Source organism: Labeo rohita, chromosome 21, assembly GCF_022985175.1.
Source record: "Labeo rohita strain BAU-BD-2019 chromosome 21, IGBB_LRoh.1.0, whole genome shotgun sequence".
Taxonomy (NCBI): Eukaryota; Metazoa; Chordata; class Actinopteri; order Cypriniformes; family Cyprinidae; genus Labeo; species Labeo rohita.
In genome coordinates, this window is record NC_066889.1 from 25,173,233 (window position 1) to 25,200,154 (window position 26,922).

At 32.9% G+C, this 26,922-nt stretch overlaps 3 protein-coding genes and 1 pseudogene across 3 annotated transcripts; all 4 read left to right on the forward strand.

Moving 5' to 3' along the window:
• Positions 1–24: 24 nt before the first annotated feature.
• On the forward strand, positions 25–2,407 carry LOC127152181 (hydroxycarboxylic acid receptor 2-like). Its single transcript, XM_051092680.1, has 3 exons — positions 25–67; positions 739–797; positions 1,530–2,407. The coding sequence occupies exon 3, from the start codon at positions 1,571–1,573 to the stop codon at positions 2,405–2,407; it is 837 nt and encodes a 278-aa protein (XP_050948637.1). The 5' UTR covers positions 25–67; positions 739–797; positions 1,530–1,570.
• A 10,323-nt stretch (positions 2,408–12,730) lies between these two features.
• LOC127152182 (chemokine XC receptor 1-like) lies at positions 12,731–13,567 on the forward strand. Its single transcript, XM_051092681.1, has one exon. It carries the CDS (start codon positions 12,731–12,733, stop codon positions 13,565–13,567), a length of 837 nt encoding a protein of 278 aa, XP_050948638.1.
• Positions 13,568–21,775: 8,208 nt separating this feature from the next.
• Positions 21,776–22,651, forward strand: LOC127152183 (C-C chemokine receptor type 8-like). Its single transcript, XM_051092683.1, has one exon. It carries the CDS (start codon positions 21,776–21,778, stop codon positions 22,649–22,651), a length of 876 nt encoding a protein of 291 aa, XP_050948640.1.
• A 1,296-nt stretch (positions 22,652–23,947) lies between these two features.
• LOC127152184 (uracil nucleotide/cysteinyl leukotriene receptor-like) lies at positions 23,948–24,797 on the forward strand (annotated as a pseudogene).
• The last annotated feature ends 2,125 nt before the right edge of the window (positions 24,798–26,922 follow it).

The following is a 26,922-nucleotide window of genomic DNA, read 5'->3' on the forward strand; positions in this document are numbered from 1 at the left end:
ATTCTCATGCCAGCTGTAAAGTCAGGCTACAAAACATATACAGAGAGACTGAACATTCACTCTTCAGGTGATAAAACTCTTCTTATAAACTTTTTTCTGTATGAATGTATACTAAGTAAACTCTAAATTGTTAAGACTGCAATATCAAACTTTAAAGTCTTTTTTTATTTAAGAGTTTTGGTAAATTGGATTTAAACTAGGGTTTTACAGTGTTATGAATTCTTCTACATCTCTTGACTTTGAGTTTGTAAATTTAATACTGATATGACAACGGATATAATAGGACCCGTTCTTGAGAATGACCCATTAACTAAACTGTTCTGAATTTCAATTTCATTTGACTTATGAGAATTCTGTATGAGACAGTGAGCATTTTTGAGACATTTTTGAAGGTTTATGTGTGCTTGAGAGGAATTTGTCCCATTTAACTAGTGTTTTCTGTAAAAATGGGACTCTGTAACAGGACTCAGGGAAGCGTGTAAGATCCAGATGCGAGCTTTAATAAACATAGCGTAGTCTAGACAGGCAGGGTCGATATCCAAACAAAACAGTAACACGTTTAGTAAGATATATGACTGTCTTTTTGAACCTTATGTTTAATTCATATATTTAAATGTGTGATGTTCATTGGTTCTCGCCTGCATTCGTCGCGCACACCTTCACCAAGTGGATCGGGAAAATAATCTGGATAATATTTTCAGCATTAACAATTTAAATTCTGCTCTGCACCACATACAGAACTGTATTCCGCCAGAGAGGACTGCGGCTGCAACGCGTCGTCATTTGGACTGCTTTTGGTACTGCTTTTATTTTTGCAATAAATAAATGATTGTGATTGCATTTTTCTGTCTGTCATTTTTCTCTACAGAGAGAGTTATGGTTAGGTTTAGAGGTATGAGTGGGATTAGTGACTATAAAAAATATTTTTTATGCTAAATTATTACTAAAATAATAAATTACATTTCCCTACATATTTTGGTCACGTTTTATATCCTTTTATATTCACGAATGGGTACGTTTAGGTTTGGGGGCAGGTTAAGGGGTCTAAAAATCTAATTCGCTTATTGATAAAATTATAAAAATGCATATTCACTATAAATTGGATAGGTTTACGTTTGGGCGTAGGTTAAGGGGGCTAAAAATCGAACTCGCTTATTGATAAAATGATAAAAAGGCATTGTTACGAACATCTTAATGATATAAAAGATACGCAAATATTTTACGTTTTTAGCTAAAAATACGTAGCGATTTGTACATTTTAGCACCAGTAAAAACGTAAAACAACAACAACAAAACAAATTTACCTTTTGTGTCTCTAAACGTTATACTTGCGTTTAAACAGACCAGGCTGGAATGTTTGATCTGTAAGTCTTTTTTTCATTTGAATGTTCTGGTAAATTGTTTCACACTGTTTGAATTTTGTGAAGTTTGCTAATTTTTATTATCATTTAATAATGATACAACAATAAGAATATATAAAAAAATAAAGATAATAGAACCTATTTCTCTCCCTTTTTTCCCCTTGATAGAACGCCTTTTACGTGAGATTTTCATCTGAGGGACAAACACAATGGAGATGAATAACTGTACAGATAACTTCTTACCTGAATCATCTACATTTTCTACGACTCAACACTTTGGGCCACTGAACATTTTGGATCTTTGTCTGCACGGTTTCAAATTCTTATTTGGGTTTCCTGCACACTTCTATGTGATCTGGCTCATCATCACAGGAACTGGAAATGGAGTTGCATTAGAGTTCTTCATGCTCAATCTCTCTGTTTGTGAGATGGCCATCTCTCTGAATATTTTTCTCCATGTACTTGAGCGCTGGTTTTCAAGTCTCAAAACATTAAAATATTTATTATTTGGACTAACCACCACTGGTCGTCCTCTGTTTCAGTGTCTGATGTGTGTTGAGCGTTACCTGGCAGTGGTTCATCCTGTAACCTTTCTGAAGTACAAACCTCTCAGATATAGAGTGATCTGCTCCACTGTGGCCTGGATAATCACTCTTGGCTCTTGCTTGTACTGCTTGTTTAATATGGTCTCATGTAACTTCTATCTTTTTGTCTACTGGTTTGCAATGCAGTCCCTCATCTTCTTCTGCATCCAGTCCTTTTGTCTTGTGGCTGTTCTCAGAGCTCTGAAGCAGTCAGGACCAGGAGAGAAAAAGAAAGAGGAGGAAAACCACATGAAGAGAAGAGCATTTTATCTCATTTTATTAACAACTGTGAGCATGATTATCACGTATCTGCCTTATATCATCACAGCATTGTATTTCATTCTGAGCCAACATTACGTTCAGGAAGCTTTTACTGTTGCTTTTGTTTGTTATATACTGGCTGGTTTTGTTCAGCCTGTTCTTTACCTGAACCGGGTCAGAAAATGTTTCTGTTTTCGGTAAAGCAATATTTTTTTCCCCAGATATATTGTATTGTGTTAGTTCTAATGACACCAGAACATGTTAGTATATTTAATGAAAGCTGGCATGTGGCTTCTGTACTGTATTTGGAGTGTGAAGTGGCTCAGATCATAAAGATTACATTTATTCTTAGTGTGTTTTTCAGATATGGCTATTATAATTGTGTTCTTTTTTTAAATTTAATCTAATTGTTTCTTTGTTATTTATAACGCAGACAACACAGATAATTTACGGTCAGATTTCACTGTTATGATTTGTCTGTAAACACATATATAATAAAACAAGGCTTAAAAAAAAAAAAAACTGTCAGCAGTCTCAGTGAGTTTGATTCATATCTTGCTAGTTCTTGCTCAGTATAATGCAATGAGTTCATATTAAGACAGTTTACTCTTCATAATGTTTATTATTACTGACCAGAAAAATGGATGTCAATTTTGAATGACATTTTAAATTTCTTTGTCAGTATGATTCAGTTTAAAGTATTTTGATTTAGTATTTTACTATTTTGATAGATTGACTTTTCAAAATACAATGTTATCGCATTTCTAAAGGAATGTTTGGACCATGTAGTCAGTGTCAGTCCATTCAAATGTTTAGTAATATATGAGACTTTTTTTTAACCTTGCATTTGTTTGCTTTATATTTAAATATGTGATGTTTTATGTTATGAGGCAGATGAAGCCATGTTACATATATTCCCATGCCAGCTGTGAAGTCAGGCTCCAAAACACATACATACAGAGAGACTGAACATTTACTCTTCAGGTGACAAAACTCTTCTTACAAACTGTTTTCTGTATAAACGTAGACTAAGTACACTTTAAATTGTTAAGACTACAATATCAAACTTTAAAGTATTTTTTTATTTAAGAGTTTTGGTAAATCGTATTTAAACTAGGGTTGTACAATGTTATGAATTCTTCTACATCTTTGACTTTGAGTTTGTAAATTTAATACTGATATGACAACGGATATAATAAGACCCGTTCTTGAGAATGACCCATTAACTAAACTGTTCTGAATTTCAATTTCATTTGACTTATGAGACAGTGAGCATTTTTGAGACATTTTTGAAGGTTTATGTGTGTTTGAAAGGAATTTGTCCCATTTAACTAGTGTTTTCTGTAAAAATGGGACACCAAATAGCCTTTTGGTGAAATCAGATGCTTTGCAAATCTAAGCATTTTTAGGCATTAATGCATCCTTTAATTAATTATATTTGTATTACACATTTCCCTAAAATAGATTTCGTAAAAATGCATTGTTTTAGATCAAAGGAACACACAATTTGGCCGTGCTTATTTAAAATCAAAAAGTAAATCTTACATAAAAACATGCTGTAAAATCTGTCAGCTTTGAAACCACATGCAAATTTAGGTTTATTTACATTGCTTTTTTCTATATTTTCTATAAGATTTTGAGCTGAGATACAAGCAAGGAGGAGATGAACTGTACAGTGAACGTCGTACCTGAAGCATCTACATTCTCCACAACTCATCTCATTGGGCCACTGAAAATTCTGGATCTTTGTCTGCACAGCTTCAATTTCCTGTTTTTCCAATTCCTGGTTTTCCTACACACTTCTATGTTATGTGGCTCATCATCACAGGACCTGGAAGTGGTGTTGCATCAGAGTTCTTCAATCTCAATCTCCTTGTTTGTGAGATGGTCAACACTCTGAATATTTTTCTCTATGTACTTGATTGCTGGTTTTCAAGTTTAAAAACATTAAAATATTTTACATTAGGACTATGCGTCACTGGTCGTCCTCTATTTCAGTGTCTGATGTGTGTTGAGCGTTACCTGGCAGTGGTTCATCCTGTAACCTTTCTGAAGTACAAACCTCTCAGATACAGAGTGAATTGCTGCATTGTGGCTTGGATAATTATTCTTGGTTCCTGTTTGTGCTGCTTGTTTACTATAGTCTTGTGTAACTTTTATAGTTATGTATGCTACTTCGCATTGCAGTTCCTCATCTTCTTCTCCATCCAGTTGTTTTGTCTTGTGGCTGTTCTCAGAGGTCTGAAGCAGTCAGGACCAGGAGAGAGAGGGAAACAGAGAAACAAGGAAAACCACATAAAAAGAAGAGCGTTTTATCTCATTCTGATAAATACTGTGAGCATGACTGTTATATATATGCCATTATCTATCTTAGGATTGCATTTTCAGGAACCTTTTACTTTTTGGCTTTTTTGTTATGTACCGGCTGGTTTTGTTCAGCCTGTTCTTTATCTGAACCATGCTGGAAAGCTCTCTGTTTTCAAGAAAACATTAAATTGTTCAGTTTTTACAAGTTAAATTACTATTTTTGTTTTTAAATATTATGTTTTTATATAGTATGTGCCATCTTTGCTTAGAAAAAGATGTGACTTTCTCAGTAATTAATTTTATGTACTTCGTACTGAATTGGTATACTAATACAAATACTACTTTGCCTTAGAAATGTGCATGGATGAATGTCAGTCACTGTCTCGTTTTACATTATAAATTTGCATTTCTGGTGTTTTATGTGACATGTAGCAGATGAAGTCATGCACATATATTCTTGTGACAGCTGTGAAGTCAGTCTACAAAACACAGCACAGAGATTTATATACTTCCAGAGAGACTGGATATTCACTCTTCAGGTGATAAACTCTTGTAATCTTGGTATTTTCTGTAGGCTATAAGAATAAGCACTTGACTGTTATTATTAATATCAGACATTTTTGTTTAAATTTCTCAAAATATAGAATGTTTTGAAAATGTACGGTTAAATTGCATTTATGTGTTTGGATTTGTTTAATTTCCAATCTCAGTTGCGACCCTGAACCACAAAACCAGTCATAAGTAGCACGGGTATATTTGTAGCAATAGTCAAAAATACATTGCATGGGTCAGAATTATCGATTTTTCTTTTATGCCAAAAATCATCAGGATATTAGGTAAAGATCATGTTCCATGAAGATATTTTGTAAATTTCCTACTGTATATATATCAAAACTTAATTTTTTTTTTAATAGAAATATGCATTGCTCAGAACTTCATTTGGACAACATTAAAGGCGTTTTCCTCAATATTTTTATTTTTTTTTATTTTTTGCATGCTCAGATTCCAGATGTTCAAATAGTTGTAATTTGGCCAAATATTGTCCTATTCTAACAGTGTATATAATGAGACCTTTTTCTGAGACTGACACATTTGATAAACAGCAGCACATACTAAACGTCATTCAACTAATTTTGAGATTTCTGTGCAACCTGAAATTGTGTGTGTGACTTCTGTGCAACCTGAAATTGCGTGTGTGATTGAGACAGATGTTTCAGTCTTAAACTCCTTCCTAATTTAGTTATTCTGTACATTAAAACTGGGACAGCAGCTGAATATAAAATTAGTGACATTATATTGGCTTGTTTAATGGTTGCACACACAAACTATGCCTATGTTTATTGTTTCTCACACAATAATAAACCACAAGACGTGTTTCAGTATTTTTATACAGACCATGAAATTTCATAAATATTTCTTATGTTTCCTTCTTGATCCTCTGGGAGTCCATACATTCATTTATGGGCTCTATTTCTATGTAAAATATGGTTAAATGTTGTTTATATTATTACAAATCATAACAAAGTTGAATATAAATATAAACTACATTCATGTAATTGAAAATATAATAAATTATTGAATTTTTAAGAACTGAATCCTTATTACCCCGATTTACCTCCATAGGTTACGGTTGCAATATTAATAACATTTTTGTGAGGTTTTGGACTGAAGGAATAAAGATGGAGAAGATGAATAACACTACAGTAAACTTCACATATGAAGCACCTACAGACTCCACATATGATGCATTTGGGGAAATTACCAACCTGGACATTTGTACGTGGAGCATCAGTATCTTGCTTGGTTTTCCTACACATTCCTATGTTACATGGCTTATCATCACAGGAACAAGAAGTGGAGTTGCATCAGAATTCTTTAACCTAAATCTCACTTTTTGTGAGATTGGTATCTGTCTGAACTCTTTGTTGTCTCTAATTTACAATTACACTGGGATTTCACATGTCATAAAATTGGCATGGTTTTTATTAGGACCATTCATCACTGGTCGTCCTCTGTTTCAGTGTCTGATGTGTGTTGAGCGTTACCTGGCAGTGGTTCATCCTGTAACCTTTCTGAAGTACAAACCTCTCAGATATAGAGTGATCTGTTGCACTGTGGCCTGGATAATCACTCTTGGCTCTTGTTTGTTGTGCATGTTTATTGCAGAGCAATTTAATTTTCAGATTTACGTGTACTTTTACTTGATTCAGTTCCTTCTCTTCTTCTCCATCCAGTTGTTTTGTCTTGTGGCTGTTCTCAGAACTCTAAAGCAAACAGGACCAGGCGAGAACCACATGAAGAGAAAAGCATTTTATCTCATTCTCATAACAACTGCGACTATGTTTATAATATATATGCCCTTTATTATCTCAGGATTTATTTTTTTACTTATGCAGTGGTTTATTGTGGACCTTTCTTCTTTCAGTTTCCTATGTTTTATTCTGGCTGGTTTTGTTCAACCTGTTCTTTATTTGCACAGGGTTGGAAAACTTTCTTGTCTTTGTTCTTCATTAAACATTCAGTTTTTTAAATTTGACTAACTTACTAAACATTTTCTTTCGAATATCTTCATTTGTAAGTTTTTAATATTACTTATCTTCTAAATAAATATTCATACACCTATGACACTAAAAAATGCTGATGTCAACATGCTGTATGTAATTTAATATTCTGTTGATTTAGAGAGATCCTCCATCTCAATGACTTATGCATATTTTTGACTATAATAAATTTTGTGTGTTTATTATACATTTACATGTGTGTGTATATGTGTTTTCCAGTTTAAGGACAGTCATAGAGATCATCACACATATTCTGTACAGTATACATTACATCTTTCATTTGACAAATGTTAGATATATACATTTGCATAGCAGGTGTTAAATGTGTTGCACCTGTGCAGGCCAGATTTATAGATGCTCTTTACAAAGACTAGTGTTTTTAGCCTGTACATCAAACTAAGGTTAAAGTATATTTTATGTATGTATGTATGTATGTATGTATTTATTTATTTATTTATTTATTTATTTATTTTTTTGCAAGGCTATTAAAGTTAAGAGTCAGTTGATGAATGTTTAAATGTTGCTTGGTTAACAAGTGCCATGTCAAGACTGTAGGTGATCAGATGTAATTACAAAATATAAACATTAATATGAAAACATTGCTATAAAACACAATTTTATATTCTGCTCCAAAGACAGGTAGAGGCTTTTTATTACACAACCAAATAAACTTTTCCTTAGTCTTTAATCCTTTCATTAAATCAGGTAAGCTGAGAAATTGTGTATATATAACTTGTGTATTTATTTATTTTATTTTATTATTATTATTTTTAAATTGTTTTACATTTTCAGTTTGTACAGTGAGTCCAGGTCGCAGCTTCCACATCGAACTAAAATGCTTTTTTTTTTTAATTTCTGTTTTTACAGATAATGTCTTTTCATAAATATTTGCATATGTGATGTTTTATGTGATGTGTAGCAGATTAAGTCATGCACATATTTTCTAATGACAGCTTCAAAGTCAGTTTCCAAAACCCAGCACAAAGGTGTATTTACATCCAGAGGCTGGACATTCACTCTTCAGGTGACAAACGTTAATAATTTCTTACTTTCAACTCAGTAATATTCTATTTTGCCGTGAATACTGCATGGAGTTGCATCAGAGTTCCTCATCCTCAGTCTCTCTGTTTGTGAGATTGGTAACTGTCTGTTATGTTTGTTTTATCGATGGCAATTCAGTTTTCATGTCTTGAAATAATCTCAAATTTTGTAAAAGGACTAAGCGTCACTGGTCGTCCTCTGTTTCAGTGTCTGATGTGTGTTGAGCGTTACCTGGCAGTAGTTTGTCCTGTAACCTTTCTGAAGTACAAAACCTCTCAGATATAGAGTGATCTGCCTGGGTCTGGATAATTATTATTGGGTCCTGTTTGTCGTGATTGTTGCCTTTTGCTTTTGACAATTTATGAAGGTAGTTTTCATACTTAATCCTAGCATAATGCAAAAATAATGTACCATACTGATATTTTAATATTGCTAAACTGCTTTTTTAATGTGCTTTTATGAATGTCTGCCATTGAAAGTAATAAATGTTTAGTTTGATATATGACTCTCTTTTTTTGTAAACTGATTGGATTATAAATTTGCATTTCTGGTGTTTTATGTGATGTGTACCAGATGAAGTCATGCTCACATATTCTTGGGACAGCTGTGAAGTCAGTCTGGAAAACACAGCACAAAGATTTATATTTATCCAGATTAACTCAACACTCAGTCTTCAGGTGATAAACCTCTCTTGTAAACTTGACATTTTCTGGATGAACATGGGCTGTAAGAGTAAACACTTTATTGATATTATTAATAGAATATCAGACATCTGTTATTACATTTTCATTGGATTCTAGTAGTATAGAATGTATTGAGAATATAACTTCATCATTGACTTGTTGACTTGTTTCAGTTACAAAACATAACCATCTGTTCAATATGTTTATTTATTTTAAAATGGTAAAACAATGCATAGGATGGTTAATGGTTGCACAAACTACGACCATGTTCATTGTTTCTTGCACAATAATAAACCACAGGATGTTTTTAATTCAATATTTTTATGCAGACCCTGAAAATATAATTCGTGAATGTACTTTGTGGCCTTATGTGTTTCCGTCTAACATATTCACATCCTCTGGGAATCTATATATTAATTAATATGCTGTATATTTCTACGAGACTCAAAGTTAATTCAGAAATGACTGAATTTTGTTTTTATATTACAATGCATAATAAATTGAAAACATAAAGAGAAACATTCATATAATTGAAAATATGTATTAACCTACTGAATCTTTATCCCTGTACTTTATCTCTGATTAGTTGTCGTCACTCTACATCATTTCCCCCCACAGATCAAGACTGCTGTTGATTTTTGTGAGCTTTTGGACTGAGTGATAAAAAAGGAGAAGATGAATTACTCTACAGTGAACTTCACATCTGAAGCATCCACAAACTTCAAATATGATTCACTTGTGGTAATCACTAGCCTGGACATTTGCATGTACGGCATCAATATCTTGTTTGGTTTTCCTACGCACTCCTATATAATATGGCTCATCGTCACAGGAACAGCAAGCGGAGTTGCATCAGAGTTCTTCAGCCTCAATCTCTCATTTTGTGAGCTTGGCATCTGTCTGAACTCTTTGGTATCTGTAATCTGGTATTACACTGAGCTCTCACTTCTCAGCGTAATATGGTTTTTATTAGGACTAAGCATCACTGGCCGTCCTCTGTTTCAGTGTCTGATCTGTGTCGAGCGTTACCTGGCAGTGGTTCATCCTGTAACCTTTCTGAAGTACAAACCTCTTAGATATAGAGGGATCTGCTCCAGTGTGGCCTGGATAACTATTCTTGCTTCTTGTTTTTGTTGCATGTTTACATCAGAGCTATTTAATTATCAGGTGTACGTATACTTCTTCTCGATTCAGTTCCTTCTCTATCTCTCCATCCAGTTGTTTTGTCTTGTGGCTGTTCTCAGAGCTCTGAAGCAGTCAGGACCAGGAGAGAGAGGGAGAGAAAGAAAAGAGGAAAACCACATGAAGAGAAGAGCGTTTTATCTCATTCTAATAACTACTGTGACTATGTCTATTATATATATTCCATTTATTGTATCAGGATTCATGTTTGTTCTTATGCAGTGGTTTACTAAGTACCTTTTTTCTTTCAGTTTCTTATGTTTTGTTCTGGCTGGTTTTGTTCAGCCTGTTCTTTATCTGCACAGGACTGGAAAACTTTCCTGCATTTCTTCTCCATAAACCACTCATTGTCATTGTCAACTAACTGTCATTAGTTCAGTTTAGAACATTGTCGTTTGAATAGCTTAATTTGTAAGTCCCTGTTTTTACTTAGTTTTTACTAAATAAACATTCTTACTTTTTATGACATTGAAACATGCTGATGTGAACATATTTATATGTAAATTCATATTCTGTTTATTTAGAGAAATCCCCCACCTCGCTGATTTACTTATGCATATTTTTGACTGTCTCATGTACATTCAGATTAGTTCCATTTTGTGTGTTTATTTTTAGAAAAAAATAGAGTTGAGGGTCAGTTGATAAATGTTTCTTGGCGAACAAGTGTCAAGTTTAATCATAAGTGATGAGATGAAATTATAAAATATAGCCTCTTCATTACACAATCAAATCAACTTTTTCTAAGCCTTTAATACTTTAATTATATCAAGTAAAATGCTGAGAAATTGTAGTTTTACTCTAAATAAAGTGGTGTATACTTTGTATAATAAACATTTGTGACTGTTCCCTTATGCGTGTTGTGCAGATTTTGCGTAAAAAACGAAAAATGCCCACTGAATGGCGCTAGAAACTAATTCAAAATTCTCTAAAACTTGAACAGGAGTGTGGTGATGTTTAATGCCACTTTAGAAATTATATGTTCAGTGACAGGAAAGTTTAATTATATCCACTTATCTAAGTAAACGATGAACACTGCCACAATGGATTCTGAATTTCATTTACTAAACTGCAACTTTTTCAATATAACTAAATATAAAAATAAACGCAGAGTTGCAGAACCTGATTTTACCAAGTACAACATGTTCCTGGATCAACATCTTTGTTGACCCTGGAACAACATGGTGATTAACCAATCAGATTTGAAAAAACAGTTTATAGTTTTTAAGTTTAGGCTTACAGTGTTTGGAGCATGTACATCAGTATCACTCATCTATCATTTCGTCTGATTTTAGAGATTACTCATGGGTAAGGTTAGGTTTAGGTGTAGGGACGTCCTGATTTTGCTGAGTTAGATGTGTTCCTGGGTCAACATTTTGCTGACCCTGGAACAATATTTTAATCCAAAAATTTTATCTTGACCACATCCCTACACCTAAACCTAACCTTACCCATGAGTAAGGTTAGGTTTAGGTGTAGGAACACATCTAACTCAGCAAAATCAGGACGTGCCGCATGGTTAAGATGTGCTGTTGCTGACTGCCAACTAACAGCAATAACACTAAAGAAGGTCTGTAAACTATTTGTGTTCCAGCAATTTGTCCATGTGATGGTGTATGACTTGCGTTAACAGAAGAAAGCGAATACAGTGTGTGGAATAATAAAATAATGTGTGCACTTATCATTTTGTGGACAAAATCCTGCAAGCTTCGACCATTGTGAACTATATTTGCCCTCATTTGTTTTCAATGCAGCCAGTGTTGCCAAGTCACACTACCTTCACACTGTTGCCGCGGGTTGTTTTTCATGTCAGCGGGTTGAAGCGACCCCAATAACGTAACATTTAACCTCTGGAATGCTAAATTAGACAGTTGACGGGAACCCCGCCAAAAAAAAAAAAAAAAGTGTATTTTACCCCGTGGAACGTGATTTTATCCGGGGGACTCCTCAAAATGCATTTGGGCTACATTTGGGCTAGTTTCGAGTAGAAATTTGGCGGGTTTTCATGTAAAAACCTGGCAACCCTGAATGCAGCTAACCTCGCATTGCTTCATAATATTATGTTATAGGTTTGGAAATTGTTCATTTGACTAGAAACACCAGACTAAGTTACTGGCTTCCTGAGTGATTTATTGATTTATTCATTCTGTTTATTAATTACTGGCCACATTTTTTTGCAATTTAAAATCACTTTACCAATTATGAAAACACTAATTTACAGTGTTACCAATTTGCAGATTCTGCATATATATATATATATTCCTGTTTATGCCAAATCCAGATATATGTCTTTTCATGAACATTTGCATATGTGATGTTTTATGTGATGTGTAGCAGATGAAGTCATGCACGTAAATTCTAATGACAGATTCAAAGTGTGTCTACAAAAACACAACACAAAGCTGTATGTACATCCACAGAGGCTGGACATTCACTCCTCAGGTGACAAACATTAATAATTTCAACATTAATAGTTAATAATTGTAAGATGGTTAAACATTCAAATAAACATTTAAATAAACCTTTAAGGGAAATATAACTTTGGACTGCATTTTTTTCTGTATTTTTCAGATATTTAGTTGATGTGTAGAGCAGATATAGTCACTGTGGAGTATTAAAATGACCTGCACTGTCATTATCTGTAATATTACATATTTAACATTAAAACACTGCTGATGTGTGGGTTGTTTGATTGTTTTTTAATAGGCCTGTTTATTTCTTGAGATTCTGAGATGAAAATACAAACAGAGGAGATGAATAACTATACAGTGAACTTCACCTCACCTGAAACATCTACAGACTCCCCAATTCAGTCCACTGGACCACTGGAGATTTGTGTGTTTATCATCATTTTGTTGTTTGGTCTTCCTACACTCTTCTATGTCATATGGCTCATCATCACAGGAACAGGAAATGGAGTTGCATCAGAGTTCTTCATCCTCAATCACTTTGTTTGTGAGATTGGTAACTGTCTGTTATGTATTTTTGATGCAATGGTAATGTGGTTTTCATGTCTCAACATAGTATCAAACTTTCTTAGAGGGCTCGCCATCACTGGTCGCCCTTTGTTTCAGTGTCTGATCTGTGTTGAGCGTTACCTGGCAGTAGTTTATCCTGTAACCTTTTTGAGGTTCAAACCTCTCATGTGTAGAGTGATCTGCTGCATTGTGGTCTGGATACTTATTATTGGGTCCTGTTTGTGCAGCATGTTTATGTTAATGTTCTCTAATTCAACTGTACATATGTGGTTCTTTGCACTGCAATTTCTACTCTTCTTCTCCATCCAGTTGTTTTGTCTTGTGGCTGTTCTCAGAGCTCTGAAGCAGTCAGGACCAGGAGAAAGAAGGAGAGAAAGAAAAGAGGAAAACCACATGAAGAGAAGAGCATTTTATATTATTCTAATAACTACTCTGAGCATTGCTATTATATATGTGCCATATATAATCATGGGATTCTCTTCAATTTTGACTCATCGGTTGATTAAGGAACTGTCTACTTTTAGTTATGTTTGTTATGTACTGGCTGGTTTTGTTCAGCCTGTTCTTTTTCTACAACGAGCTGGAAAATTGCCCTGCTTCTGTTCCCCATGAATTAAGTTTATTTTACAAAGCACTAGACGAAAGGGAAAATTTGCAAGTAAAAACCTTGACTATCCCATTCTAAATCTGTTCTGTGTGTTTAAATATTTTTTTTCTGTGCATTATAACTCATAGTTACAAACAGTCAAATGAGATTATCTCTGAAAGCATTGAAAGTAAATTAAGTGTTGTAAGCATTCAACAAACACATTTCCAAACAAAAACAAAATGCATTTTTATATTCCTGTTTACTCAATACTGTTACACTTGTACCTTTTAAATTTGCATGTCTGATGTTTTATGTAATGTATAGTGTAGCATTCACATTTACTCTTGTGGCAGCTGTGAAGTCAGTCTACAAAACGCAGCACAGAGATTTATATATATCCATCAAAACTGGACATTCATTCTTCAGGTGATAAATTTATGATTCATATTCAACATGCATAAATTTATTGGATAAAGTCTATGAGAATGTAAGATGGTTCTACTTTTAAATAAAATGGCAGATATCTACAGTAATACTAATTAAAAATTTGGTAAAAATGCATAAAGACAGTTGTGTAAAAAGGGAATTGAAACTAAATAGATTTTTATTGCAAATATAGACTACTTTATTTGAATTAATAGAGCCATTTCGTGTTGTGAATTCATTTCATGCTGAATTGCATTTATTTTGTCATTTGGATGTAAAGTGACTTGGATTAAAATTGACTTATCTTAAAATTACCTGGTTGTAAATGAGCTATTCCACCAAATGGGTGCCATTTGCTTCCAAAACTCTTCAAAAAATAAATAAATAAAATAAAATAAAATAAAATAAAATAAAATAAAATAAAATATTTAAAAAATATTTACAAAATATATAATCAAACTTTTTTTTTTTTTTTTTTTAAATCTAGTAATACACATATTTAACTATTCAAAATCTGTATTGGTCCATCTCAGGTAACTTTATTTAATTTTTTTTTACTGAATTTTAATGTGGAGGATGTATGGATTTTTCTTAGTCCTGTTACAAAAACTCTTCTGTCTTTTGAAAAGCATATTTATAAATATGTCAACAAATTCCTTCAATTTCCCCTCAAGCAGGTGTTTATTTTTACAAAAATTGTTGGTTTCATGGTAAAAAAAAATAATATTTATCATAAAAAAACACTATTTATCTACACAAGGTGTAGTACACAAACCCATTTTTGGGACAAATGATGGACCAAACTTTTTGGTTTAACTTTAATTTTTAAAGAAAAAAAATGTTTTACCTAAACTATTATAAATTTATTTTGAAATAAATATATTTAAATCACAGATGGGATATGGAGGTAAACAAAAATGCAAAATTAAAATGTAGCGCTGGGGACAAATGGTAAATTTTCAGTGTTTTAGTTTTTTTTTTTTTTTATTACATATTTTAAATGTGCAGTTAGATTAATGTGCAGGACACTTTGCTTAATAATTGTATTATATAGTTACTTTTTATGCATATTTGTACATGTTATGTCCTGGGGACAGAAATGGCACCTATTCTGTGGAATGGCTCAAATGCAAATTTTGTGAAATTACACACATTGGTTTGTTTAATACAGTCTGAATTTTCTCTTCTTGTTTTCTATTGATCACAGCTATAATAACTGAAATATTTCTTGAGGGTTTGAGCTTGGAAGACAAGAACAGAGGAGATGAACAACTCTACAGTAAACTTTACCTCAGATGAATCATCTACAAACTCCACAATCGGAAGTCTCAACCTTTACATGTACTGCATCAATTTCGTGTTTGGTCTTCCTACACACTCCTATGTTATATGGCTAATCATCACAGGAACAGGAAGTGGCATTGCATCAGAGTTCTTTATCCTCAATCTCTCTGTTTGTGAGATGGGCACCTGTCTGAATAGTTTGTTCTGTATAATCTTTACATTTATTAGGTTTTCACACATTACAACATTAACTGTGTTTTTGTCAGGACTAAGCATCACTGGACATCCTCTTTTTGAGTGTCTGATCTGTGTTGAGCGTTACCTGGCAGTGGTTCATCCCGTAACCTTTCTGAAGTACAAACCTCTCAGATATAGAGTGATCTGCTGCGCTGTGGTCTGGATAATCACTCTTGGCTCCTGTTTCTGCTGCACGTGGACTATAGACTTAGATTATATTTATTCAGGGTTCTACTCTCTCCAGTACATGCTTTTCCTCTTGATTCAGTTGCTTTATCTTGTAGCTGTTCTCAGAACTCTGAAGCAGTCAGGACCAGGAGATAGAGGGAGAGATAGAGAGGAGGAAAACCACATGAAGAGAAGAGCATTTTATCTTATTTTAATAACTAGCGTGACCATGGTTCTTATTTATGTGCCATTTAGTATTGCAGGATTCACTGTCTTTCTCACTAAACATAAAATGAATGAACTTTTTTCTTTTGGCCTTTTTTGTAATGTGCTGGCTTGTTTCGTTCAACCTGTTCTTTATCTGTACCGAGTTGGAAAATTTTCCTGGTTGGAAAACCTTCCAAATAGATGTATGATTCATTAGACAATCAAGTAATTTTTCTTGCTCTTCCCTGTTTTGTGCATTATATTACATTTTGATTGTCATTTACAAAATAGTCATTTACTGCTTGAATGTAAATAAAGTGTAAGCTTTTAAAGTGTTTTATTCAGATGTGTTTTTCAAATTCAGTTTTTACTTTTAATATTTGCATAGCTGAAGTTTTATGTGACGTGTATCAGCCATGCATATATATTTCTGCCACAGCTGTGAATTCAGTCACAAACACAGCACAGAGATTTTTATATAAATTCAGAGAGACTGGACATGCACTCTTCAGGTGACAAACCTTTCTTATAAACTTGATATTTGTAAGAGTAAACACTACATTTGTATTACTAATAGAATATCAGAACATCATTTTCTTTAGAGAAAAAATTATAAAAATGACACTATAACCAATGGCACTGACATATTTTAATATTTTTTATGTTGAGAGCTCAAACATGCATTTTAGTCTGGGACTAGCCTTAAGCCATATCTGTGAAACTAGGGAAAGAAAGTATATGATTAAGCACATTTCAGTCTTGAACTCTAATCCAGTTTAGCTATTCTGTTCTGTTAAGTTGAGACAGCTGCTAAATATGAAATCATTTAAGATGCTTTTGATTCAGTATTGTATTGCAAACCATGAAAATATCATCCATTATAGTACTTTATGGTCTTATGTGACGTACTTTATGGTCTTATGTTTATCCTTCTAATACAGTTGAGGTCAAAAGTTTATATACACCTTGCAGAATCTGTAAAATGTTAATTATTTTACCAAAATATGAGGGATCATACAAAATGCATGTTATTTTTTGTTTAGTACTGACCTGAATAAGATATTTCACATAAAAGATGTTCACATATAGTACACAAGAAGAAATAATAGTTGAATTTATAAAAATGACCCCATTTAAAAGTTTACACATGCTTAATTGTTAATACTGTGTTGTTACCTGAAAGATCCACAGCTGTGTGGGTTTTTGTAGTATCTTTTTTTATTTAGCAATGGTTGTTCATGAGTCCCTTGTTTGTCCTGAACAGTTAAACTGCCTGCTGTTATTCAGAAAAAATCCTTCAGGTCCCACAAATTCTTTGGTTTTTCAGCATTTTTGTGTATTTGAACCCTTTCCAACAATGACTGTATGATTTTGAGACCCATCTTTTCACACTGAGGACAACTGAGGGACTCATATGCACTTATTACTGAAGGTTCAAACACTCACTGATGCTCCAGAAGGAAAAACCATGCATTAAGAGTCGGGGGGTGAAAACTTTTGAATTTGAAGATCAGGGTAAATTGAACTTATTTTGTCTTCTGGGAAACATACAAGTGTCTTCTGTAGCTTCTGAAGGGCAGTACTTAATGAACAAAATATTATATTTAGGCAAAACAAATGTGCATTCTGTTCAAAAGTTTACACCCCTGGCAGTAGATAGATCTCAAAATCATACAGTCATGGTTGGAAAGGGTTTAAATACACAAAAATGCAGAAAAAAAAAAACCCAAAAAACAAAAACAAACAAACAAACAAAAAAAAAAAAAAAAAAAAAAAACAAAACAAAGAATTTGTGGGACCTGAAGGATTTTTCTCAAGAAGAGCAGGCAGTTTAACAGTTCAGGACAAACAAGGGACTCATGAACAACTATCACTAAGTGAAAAAACACAGCTGTGGATCATTCAGGTAACAAGCGTATATAAACTTTCGAACCAGGTCATTTTAATAAATTCAACTATTAGTTTCTCCTGTGGACTATATGTAAACATCTTTAATGTAATTGAGCTAACTGAACTAACATCACTCTACACTTTTCCCTCAATAGATCACAGCTGATATATTATTTTTGTGAGCTTTTGGACTGAGAGATAAAGGGGAAGATGAATAACTCTACAATGAACTCTACATTTATATCTGAAGCATCTACAAACTCTATATTTAATGTATTTTGGGAAATTACCAACCTGGACATTTGTACGTACAGCATCAGTATCTTGTTTGGTCTTCCTACACACTTCTATATTATATGGCTCATTGTCACAGGAACAGGAAGTGGAGTTGCATCAGATTTCTTCAATCTCAGTCTTTCGTTTTGTGAGATTGGAATCTGCCTGAACTCTATATTATCTATGATGTATCATTACACTGGGCTGTCACATATCATAAGCTTAGGATGGTTTTCAGTAGGACTATTCATCACTGGTCGTCCTCTGTTTCAGTGTCTGATCTGTGTTGAGCGTTACCTGGCAGTGATTCATCCTGTAACCTTTCTGAAGTACAAACCTCTAAGATATAGAGTGATCTGCTGCACTGCGACCTGGATAATTATTCTTGGCTCCTGTTTGTGCTGCATGTTTACAAGACAGTTTGAATATGTTTACATATACTTCTGCTTGATTCAGTTTCTTCTCTTCCTCTCCATCCAGTTGTTTTGTCTTGTGGCTGTTCTCCGAGCTCTAAAGCAGTCAGGACCAGGAGAGAGAGGGAGAGAAAGAAAAGAGAAAAACCACATGAAAAGAAAAGCATTTTATCTCATTCTGATAACTTCTGTGACATTGTCTGTTATATATATTCCATATATTGTCTCAGGAATCTCTTTCATTCTTACGCAATGGTTTATAGTGGACTTTTTTTCTTTTGGTTTGTTTTGTTTTATTCTGGCTGGTTTTGTTCAGCCTGTTCTTTATCTACACCGGGCTGGAAAGCTCTCTTGCCTTGGTTGTCTATAAACCATTACTATTTTCTTTTAAATATTTCATTTGTAAGATTCTGTCCCTTGACAATTTTTTACCATCCCTTCACCATCCTATGGGTGCAAGCCAGATATGCATACGTTACCCTATCTGATTACAAGTATGTGTGAACTTGTAAATTCCTCTATGACACTGAAATATGCTTTATTATTCCATTTGACCTGAAATACCATCATAAACAAATACTGTAAATCTTTCTTTTGACAGATGTTCCATATATATTTGCATGACAGGTGTTAAATGTGTTGCACCTGTGCGGGCCTGTTTAAAAAGGCTGATGTTTTTAGGCTATCAAACTAAGATTATATGACAATAATTATTTTTGTTAGCCCTAGTATTAGTTAATGGTCCTGCATTTAATCCTTGAATTATATCACATAAAATGATTATTAAATTATAATTTTAATGCAAATAAAGTGCTGTATAAGCATTCAACAATGTGACTGTGGCAACATTTATTCACAGTGATGTTCTCTATGTATCGTATTTGAGAAACGAACAAACAAGTAGGTAAGTTACTGTCTTCCTGGCTGTTTTAAATTGTTTAATGAAGTTAAACTTACATTTTTTCTAGTTGTTATTGTGCAATTTTATTGCACTAGAAAACCTTGTATATGGAGCTGATAAGATTATGATGTTTAAGTGTTTTGGAGGTCTGCTGTGCAAGGAACTGAGCGATAAGTAAGTCTTTATTTACAGAGAATCTCCCATTGTATTCATAATTGAAGAAAGTAAAATTGTAAAAGCCATTTACAGTTATGGCCTGGATGATCACTTTTGGCTCCTGTTTGTGCTGCTGCATGTTGAGTGTAATTACAAATAACAGTTATGCATATATAGTAGTCAACATTCGAAGTGGATAAAAATAAAAAAAAAAAAAAAAAATAAATCCACTTTATTAAATTATCCAGATATTGTTTTGGTTTTAGGACAACTTTAATGAAAGGTTTTTACTCACTTTAAATGTTGACTACTGTACATGGTTATGCATATACTATTATATGTGTGCTATATATAATCATATGATTTTCTTTCATATTGACTGAGCTGTTTATTAAGGAGCTCATTTCATTTAGTCACTTCTGTTATATACTGGCTAGTTCTGTTCAGCCCATAAATCATGTTTAGCTTTACAAAGTACTAAATGAAAGGGGAAATTGCATTAAAACCCATAAGATAGTTACCAGTGGTTCTATATATATATATATATATATATATATATATATATATATATATATATATATATCTATCTATCTATCTATCTATCTATCTATATATATATATATATATATATATATATATATATATATAGATATAGATATAGATATATATATATATTAATGTAAGCATACAAAATACAATTTTTCACAGAGAGCATTGTTTTTCTTCTTGTTTACTCAGACAAGTTCATCTTTAACTCTTTTATTTTGAATATTTGCATATCTGATGTATATGTGATGTCTAGCAGATGAAGTCATACACATATATTCTTGTGACAGCTGTGAAGTCAGTCTACAAAACACAGTATAGAAATCTGCACACAACCAAAGACACTGGACATTCCTTTTCAGGTGACAAACTTTTTAATAAATAATAAACTTGATATTTTCTGTATGAAATGAATGTCAGGTGGCTCTAAATTCTCTAAATAGAATTTGAATGCAAATATAGACCATGCAATTATTTCATATATATTTCATATCCTATATTTTATTTCATGTTTTGAATTAATTTAATATTAAATGCATTTCTCTCATGTTATTTGGATGTATCAAAGTGACTTGCACTAAATTGACTGGCTGTAAATGTTAAATATTTATTATGGAAATGTTTCAGTGAAATTACACAAAGATTTTTTTTCACTTCTTATTTCCTACTGGTCACAGCTGCTGTATTTATTTATATATTTTACTGAGTTTATGATCTGGGAAGACAAAAACAGAGGAGATGAATAACTCTACAGTGAACTCCACAACTCTTGTTGGGCTTGTGGAAAATGCATTGCAGGTGATAAATGTGTTGCACCTGTGCAGGCCAGTTTTAGATTTATGAATGTTATGAAGACTTCATGACATTAATTGTCAGCTGATAAATGTTATTCAAATATAGCTCAAGTCAAAGTAAGCCAGTCATGTCTGAAGAAAAACATTTTTGTATTCTTCAATGAGTTGTGTGATTTATTAATCAAAATATTTTTTGTGCATTATTTCACATTATGGCTGTCAAAATGGTCATTTACTAAATGGATGTAAATAAAGTGTTGTAAGCGTTCAACATACATTTGTTTTTGTTCAGATGTTTATTCAAGTTGTTTCAACTTATAAAAGTAAGTGTTCATGCTGCCTTAAAATTTTAAGTTTACTCAACTCAAATATCCACGTTTACATGTAGTACAACTTAACATTTCATGTTGACTAAATGTAAAATTTTAAGGCAGTATGAACACTTTTTTAAGTTGAAACAACTTTTTTTTTAAGTTGGCTGTTTTTTTTTTTTTTTAGTGTATTTATCAAATTCATTTTTTACTTTTATTATTTGCATAGCCAGTGTTTTATGTGACGTACCATGAAGTCATCCACATAAATTTATGCTACAGCTGTGAATTCAGTCTGCTAAACACAGCTGAGATTGATATGCATCCAGAGAGACTGGACATTCACTCTTCAGGAGACGAAACTTGTATTAATTGTAATGTTTCATTTAAATAATATTCAAAACATTTTGTTGGCTATTATTTATTGTATAATGTTTATGGTGTAATATTGAGATTGTTTTATGTGAGAGATTTTAAAATTGAAGTCTAAGTCATTTAGGGTAAATATAATAGAATGGATTTGATCGTCCATGTAAACACATATGAGATTAAACAGTGTTTTATTTGCATTTACACTTCTTTTGTTCTGTAGATCAAAGCTGCAGTGTGTTAAATTGAGAGGATGAATCACTCTACAGTGAACTTCACCACACCTGAAGCATCAACAATTTATTACTTTGGGCTAATGGACGGTCAGGGAATGTGTGTCTTAAGCCTCAGTTTGCTGTTTGGTCTTCCTACACACTCCTATGTTATATGGCTTATCATTACAGGAACAGGAAATGGAGTTGCATCAGAGTTCTTCAACCTCAATCTCTCTGTTTGTGAGATTGGTAGCAGCATCAGTGCAATGTTCGGGATACTGTCACTTCTCTTCTCCAATTTTACAATATTAACACATTTTTTGCAAGGACTAGGCGTCACTGGTCGTCCTCTGTTTCAGTGTCTGATCTGTGTTGAGCGTTACCTGGCAGTGGTTCATCCTGTAACCTTTCTGAAGTACAAACCTCTCAGATATAGAGTGATCTGCTCCACTGCAGTCTGGATAATCACTCTTGGATCATGTTTGTTCTACATGTGTTTTTTAGTCTCATTCAACATAAAGGCATATACATGGTTCTTTTCGCTGCAGTTCCTTCTTTTCCTCTGCATTCAGATGTTTTGTCTTGTGGCTGTTCTCAGAGCTCTGAAGCAGTCAGGACCAGGAGAGAGAGGGAGAGAAAGAAAAGAGGAAAACCACATAAAGAAAAGAGCGTTTTATCTCATTCTGATAACGACAATGAACATGATTATTCTATATGTGCCATTTATTGTCACAGGATTCTTTGTCATTGTAACACATCAAAATTTTCTTGACTTTTGGTTTCCTGGTTGTCTTTGTTATGTACTGGCTGGTTTTGTGCAGCCTGTTCTTTATTTACAACGAGCTGGAAAACTCTTCTGCTTCTGTTTGTCATTAAAACATGATATTGTAGGGTCTTTTTGTAACTTACATTAACGGATGTGCTCATTTTAGATTCATGCATTTTAAAGTGACCTGCAGGTTACAGTGTAACAAACTGCTGTAAAATACTAGTTATAATTTTTTTACATGTTAAGTGTCAGTGTATGGTTGGCATAAAGGTTATGATGATAGAAATATGAGATGCGAGGACAAAATATCTTTCAATGCTTTTGAAATACATAATTTTTTTTTCTCACTGTGTGCCTAGGGACAATAATTCATTTTTAGCCTAGAAATGTGCATTAATGAATTTTTAATTCTAGTCAGTCACTGACTGTCAATTCAAATGTTGAGTTTGATATATGTCTGTCTTTGTGAACATTTTGCTTACATTATATATTTACATAACTAGTGATTTATGTGACATGCAGCAGATATTTTTATATTCTTGTGACAGCTGTGAATTCTGTATACAAAACACAGCACAGAGATTATACACCCAGAGAGACTGAACATTCACTCTTCAGGTGATAAACCTCTTCTTATAAACTTGAGATTTTATATACTAGCCAATATGACTAAACATATGCTTGTTTTTATTAATAGAACATAAGACTTAAGATTTAAAGTACATAAGATTTAAAGTATTTTTTAACTGGAAGTATAAAATGTATTGGAAATGTAAAATCATACTTCAGATCATTCATTTGTTGATTTATTTGATTGTTGTCTGAAATATTTTAAGTTTGTACATTTTAAAATAAAACAACAGATATACACACCTAAAAATAAAGGTTCTTTATTGCCATCGATGGTTCCATGAAGAACCTTGAACATCCATGGAACCTTTCAAATGCCGAAAAGGTTCTTAAAGTTGAAAAAAAGTTCTTTAGATTTTTTTTTAAAAATGTTTTTCAAAATGGTTCTTTTAAGAACCGTTCAACTCTTCATTTTTGTGGGGAACCAAAAATGGTTCTTCTGACATTATTGCAAAAACACCCATTTGGAAGTGTGTAATGGGACCTTTTTTGAATAATCAGTTTACTAAATTTAATTGTAAGTATTCTTAAATTCTGTGAACCTGAGACTGTGTGTTTTGAGAGATGATTAACAAGTTGAGCATTTTCTATTGCAATATTGCAGTCTAGCAAATTGTGCTTGAAAGAACAACCCATTTTAGCTGTTCTGTTAAACTGGGACAACAGCTACTGTAAATATGAAATCATTTTTCATTACTTTTATAGATTGTGACAATGCACCTTAACTGGTTCAGTTTTCCTGACATCACCCTACTCTTTTCCCCTCATAGAAGCAACATTAGTACCAGTTTTGTGGACAGACACAGAAGAGATGAATAACTCTACAGTATACTTTACCACATCTGAAACATCTACAAACTCCACAACTAATATAATTGAGGCAATGGCCATCCTGGACGTTTATATGTACAGCCTCAATGCTTTGTTTGGTCTGCCTATGCAATTCTATGTCATATGGCTCATCATCACAGGAACTGGAAGTGGAGTTGCATCAGAGTTCTTCATCCTCAATGTCTCTGTGTCTGAGATTGGTCTTTGTCTGAACTCTTTGCTCCTTGTATTGAAATATTTTACTGGGTTTTCACACCTAATGAGATTAGCAAGGTTTTTATTAGGACTACTCATCACCGGTCGTCCTCTGTTTCAGTGTCTGATCTGTGTTGAGCGTTACCTGGCTGTGATTCATCCTGTAACCTTTCTGAAGTACAAACCTCTCAGATATAGAGTGATCTGCTGCACTGCGGCCTGGATAATTATTCTTGTCTCTTGTTTGGTCTGCATGTTTACAGTGGAGCAATCTCAATATCAGATACAGGTACATATATTTCTACTCGATTCAGTTCCTCCTCTTTTTCTTCATCCAGTTGTTTTGTCTTGTGGCTGTTCTCAGAGCTCTGAAGCAGTCAGGACCAGGAGAGAGAATGAGAGAGAAGGAAAACCACATGAAGAGAAGAGCGTTTTATCTTATTCTAATAAGTACTGTGACTATGACTATTATATATATGCCATTAATAATCTCAGGATTCTGTTTCATTCTTACGCAGCGCTTTATTGTGGAGCTTTTTTCTTTTGGTTTGTTTTGTTTTATTCTGGCTGGTTTTGTTCAGCCTATTCTTTATCTGCGCCGGTCTGGAAAGCTTTCCTGCCTTTGTTGTTCTTAGCACATTAAATCAGGGGTGTCAAAAAAAAAAAAAAAAAAAAAAACACAATTTGTCAACTTAAAATATTTTGTTACCCTGCTGTGTTAAAATTTTAAGTTTAGTCGACTCAAATAAGTTTAATCAACTTGAAATGTTACAAGTGACAAGTGACAGCTTAGATATTTGAGTTGACTAAACAAAACAAAACAAAAAAAATGGTTTGGTCTTGTTACCCAGCTGCCTTAAAATTTTAAGTTGAATCAATTCAAATATCTAAGTTGTCACTTAGTATACCTTAACATTTTCAGTTGAGTAAACTTTTTTTGAGTTGACTGAACTTAAAATTTTAAGGCAGCTGGGTAACAAATTATTTTAAGTTGATTCAACAAATTTTTAACAGTGTGGATCAAGTGCGTTTAATTAGGATTGAATCTAAGCTTGACACCTGTGCATTAAATGGTATAAGTTGCCGTTATTTGTTTTTACTTTCAACTTCATACTTTTTATGTTTTGTTTACTTGGAGAGATCCTCCATCTCACTGTTCTAATCTAATTGTTTTTTTTTTTTTTAAAAAACACAGATACTATATATAGAACACACATTTGACACTGAACATTTGCATAGTGTGTGTTAAATGTGTTGCACCTGTGTAGACCAGATTTATAAGGATTAGGAAGACACACTGTTTTTAATTTATAAAAATATTATGTAACAATAATTTATGTTGTCAGCCATAAAGGTGGTCTGCTGATAAATTTTGTTAAAAACAATTGTAAGGCAAAATGAGTTTAATTGTGCCTGATAAAATAACAAAATATCAAAACAGCTTATCAAATCAATGTTGTCAGTACTCAAAAATGTGAATATTAAAAAGTTGTTATAGCATGAATAAAATTTAATTTTAGCTTTCCAGTAAGTTCCAGCTTTCCCGATGAAATGTGTTTTTTTTTTCTCTTCCAGTTTGTATAAATCATGCTATCTTTTTCAAATCATTCTTATTTTTGATATTTGCATATCTGATGTTTAATGTGAGGTGTAGCATATGAATTAATGCACATATTATATTCCTGTGGTAGCTAATGCAGCACTGCCATTTTTGCATTAATGTCAATGAAGTGTTGTAAGTGTTCAACATGTAATTTTCCATTGGAATACTCATAATGTGTAAAATGGTTTAGAACGTTTAATTCACTACCTGTTTATTTAGAGAGATCCATCACCACAAACTTCTGCAAATACTATTTTTAATTCAAGTCAGTCACTGGCTGTCATTCCAAATGTTTATTTTGATACATGTCCATCTTTTTTTTAACATTTTGTTTAGATTAAATATTTGCATATTTGGTGATTTATGTAACATGCTGCAGATCTTTCACATATATTCTTGTGGCAGCTGTGAAGTCAGTTTACTAAACACAACACAGAGATTTATATACATCTAGAAAGACTGGACATTCACTCTTCAGGTGATAAAACTTTTCTTCTAATATGAATATATATTATATTACTAGCCAATACGACTAAACATTTGCTTGCTTTTATTAATAGAACATAGGACTTTAAAGTTGTTATTATCTAGAAGTATAGAATGTACTGGAAATGTAAAATCATACTTCAAATCATTCATTTGGTGACTTATTTGATTTGTTGCATTTGTTGTATGAAATATTTTAAGTTTGTACATTTTAAAATAAAACGACAGATATACACTCTTAAAAATAAAGGTTCTTTTTTGGCATCGATTGTTCCAACATCCGTGGAACCTTTCAAATGCAGAAAAGGTTCTTTAGATTTTTAAAATGTTCTTCAAAATGATTCTTTTAAGAACTGTTCACTGAAAGGTCTTCTATGACATCATTGCAAAAACACCTTTTTGGAACCTTTATTTGTGTAATGTGTGTAATGGGACCTCTTTTGAATAACCAGCTTACTAAATTTAATTTTAAGTATTCTGTGTGAACCTGAGACTGTGTGTTTTGAGAGATCATTATCAAGCTGAGCATTTTCTATTGCAATATTGCAGTCTAGCAAGTTGTGCTTGAAAGAACTGACTCATTTTAGCTGTTCTGTTAAACTGGGACAGCAACTAAATATGAAATCAGTTTGAATACTTTGCGGTTTTCAGTATTTTTATACAGATCATGA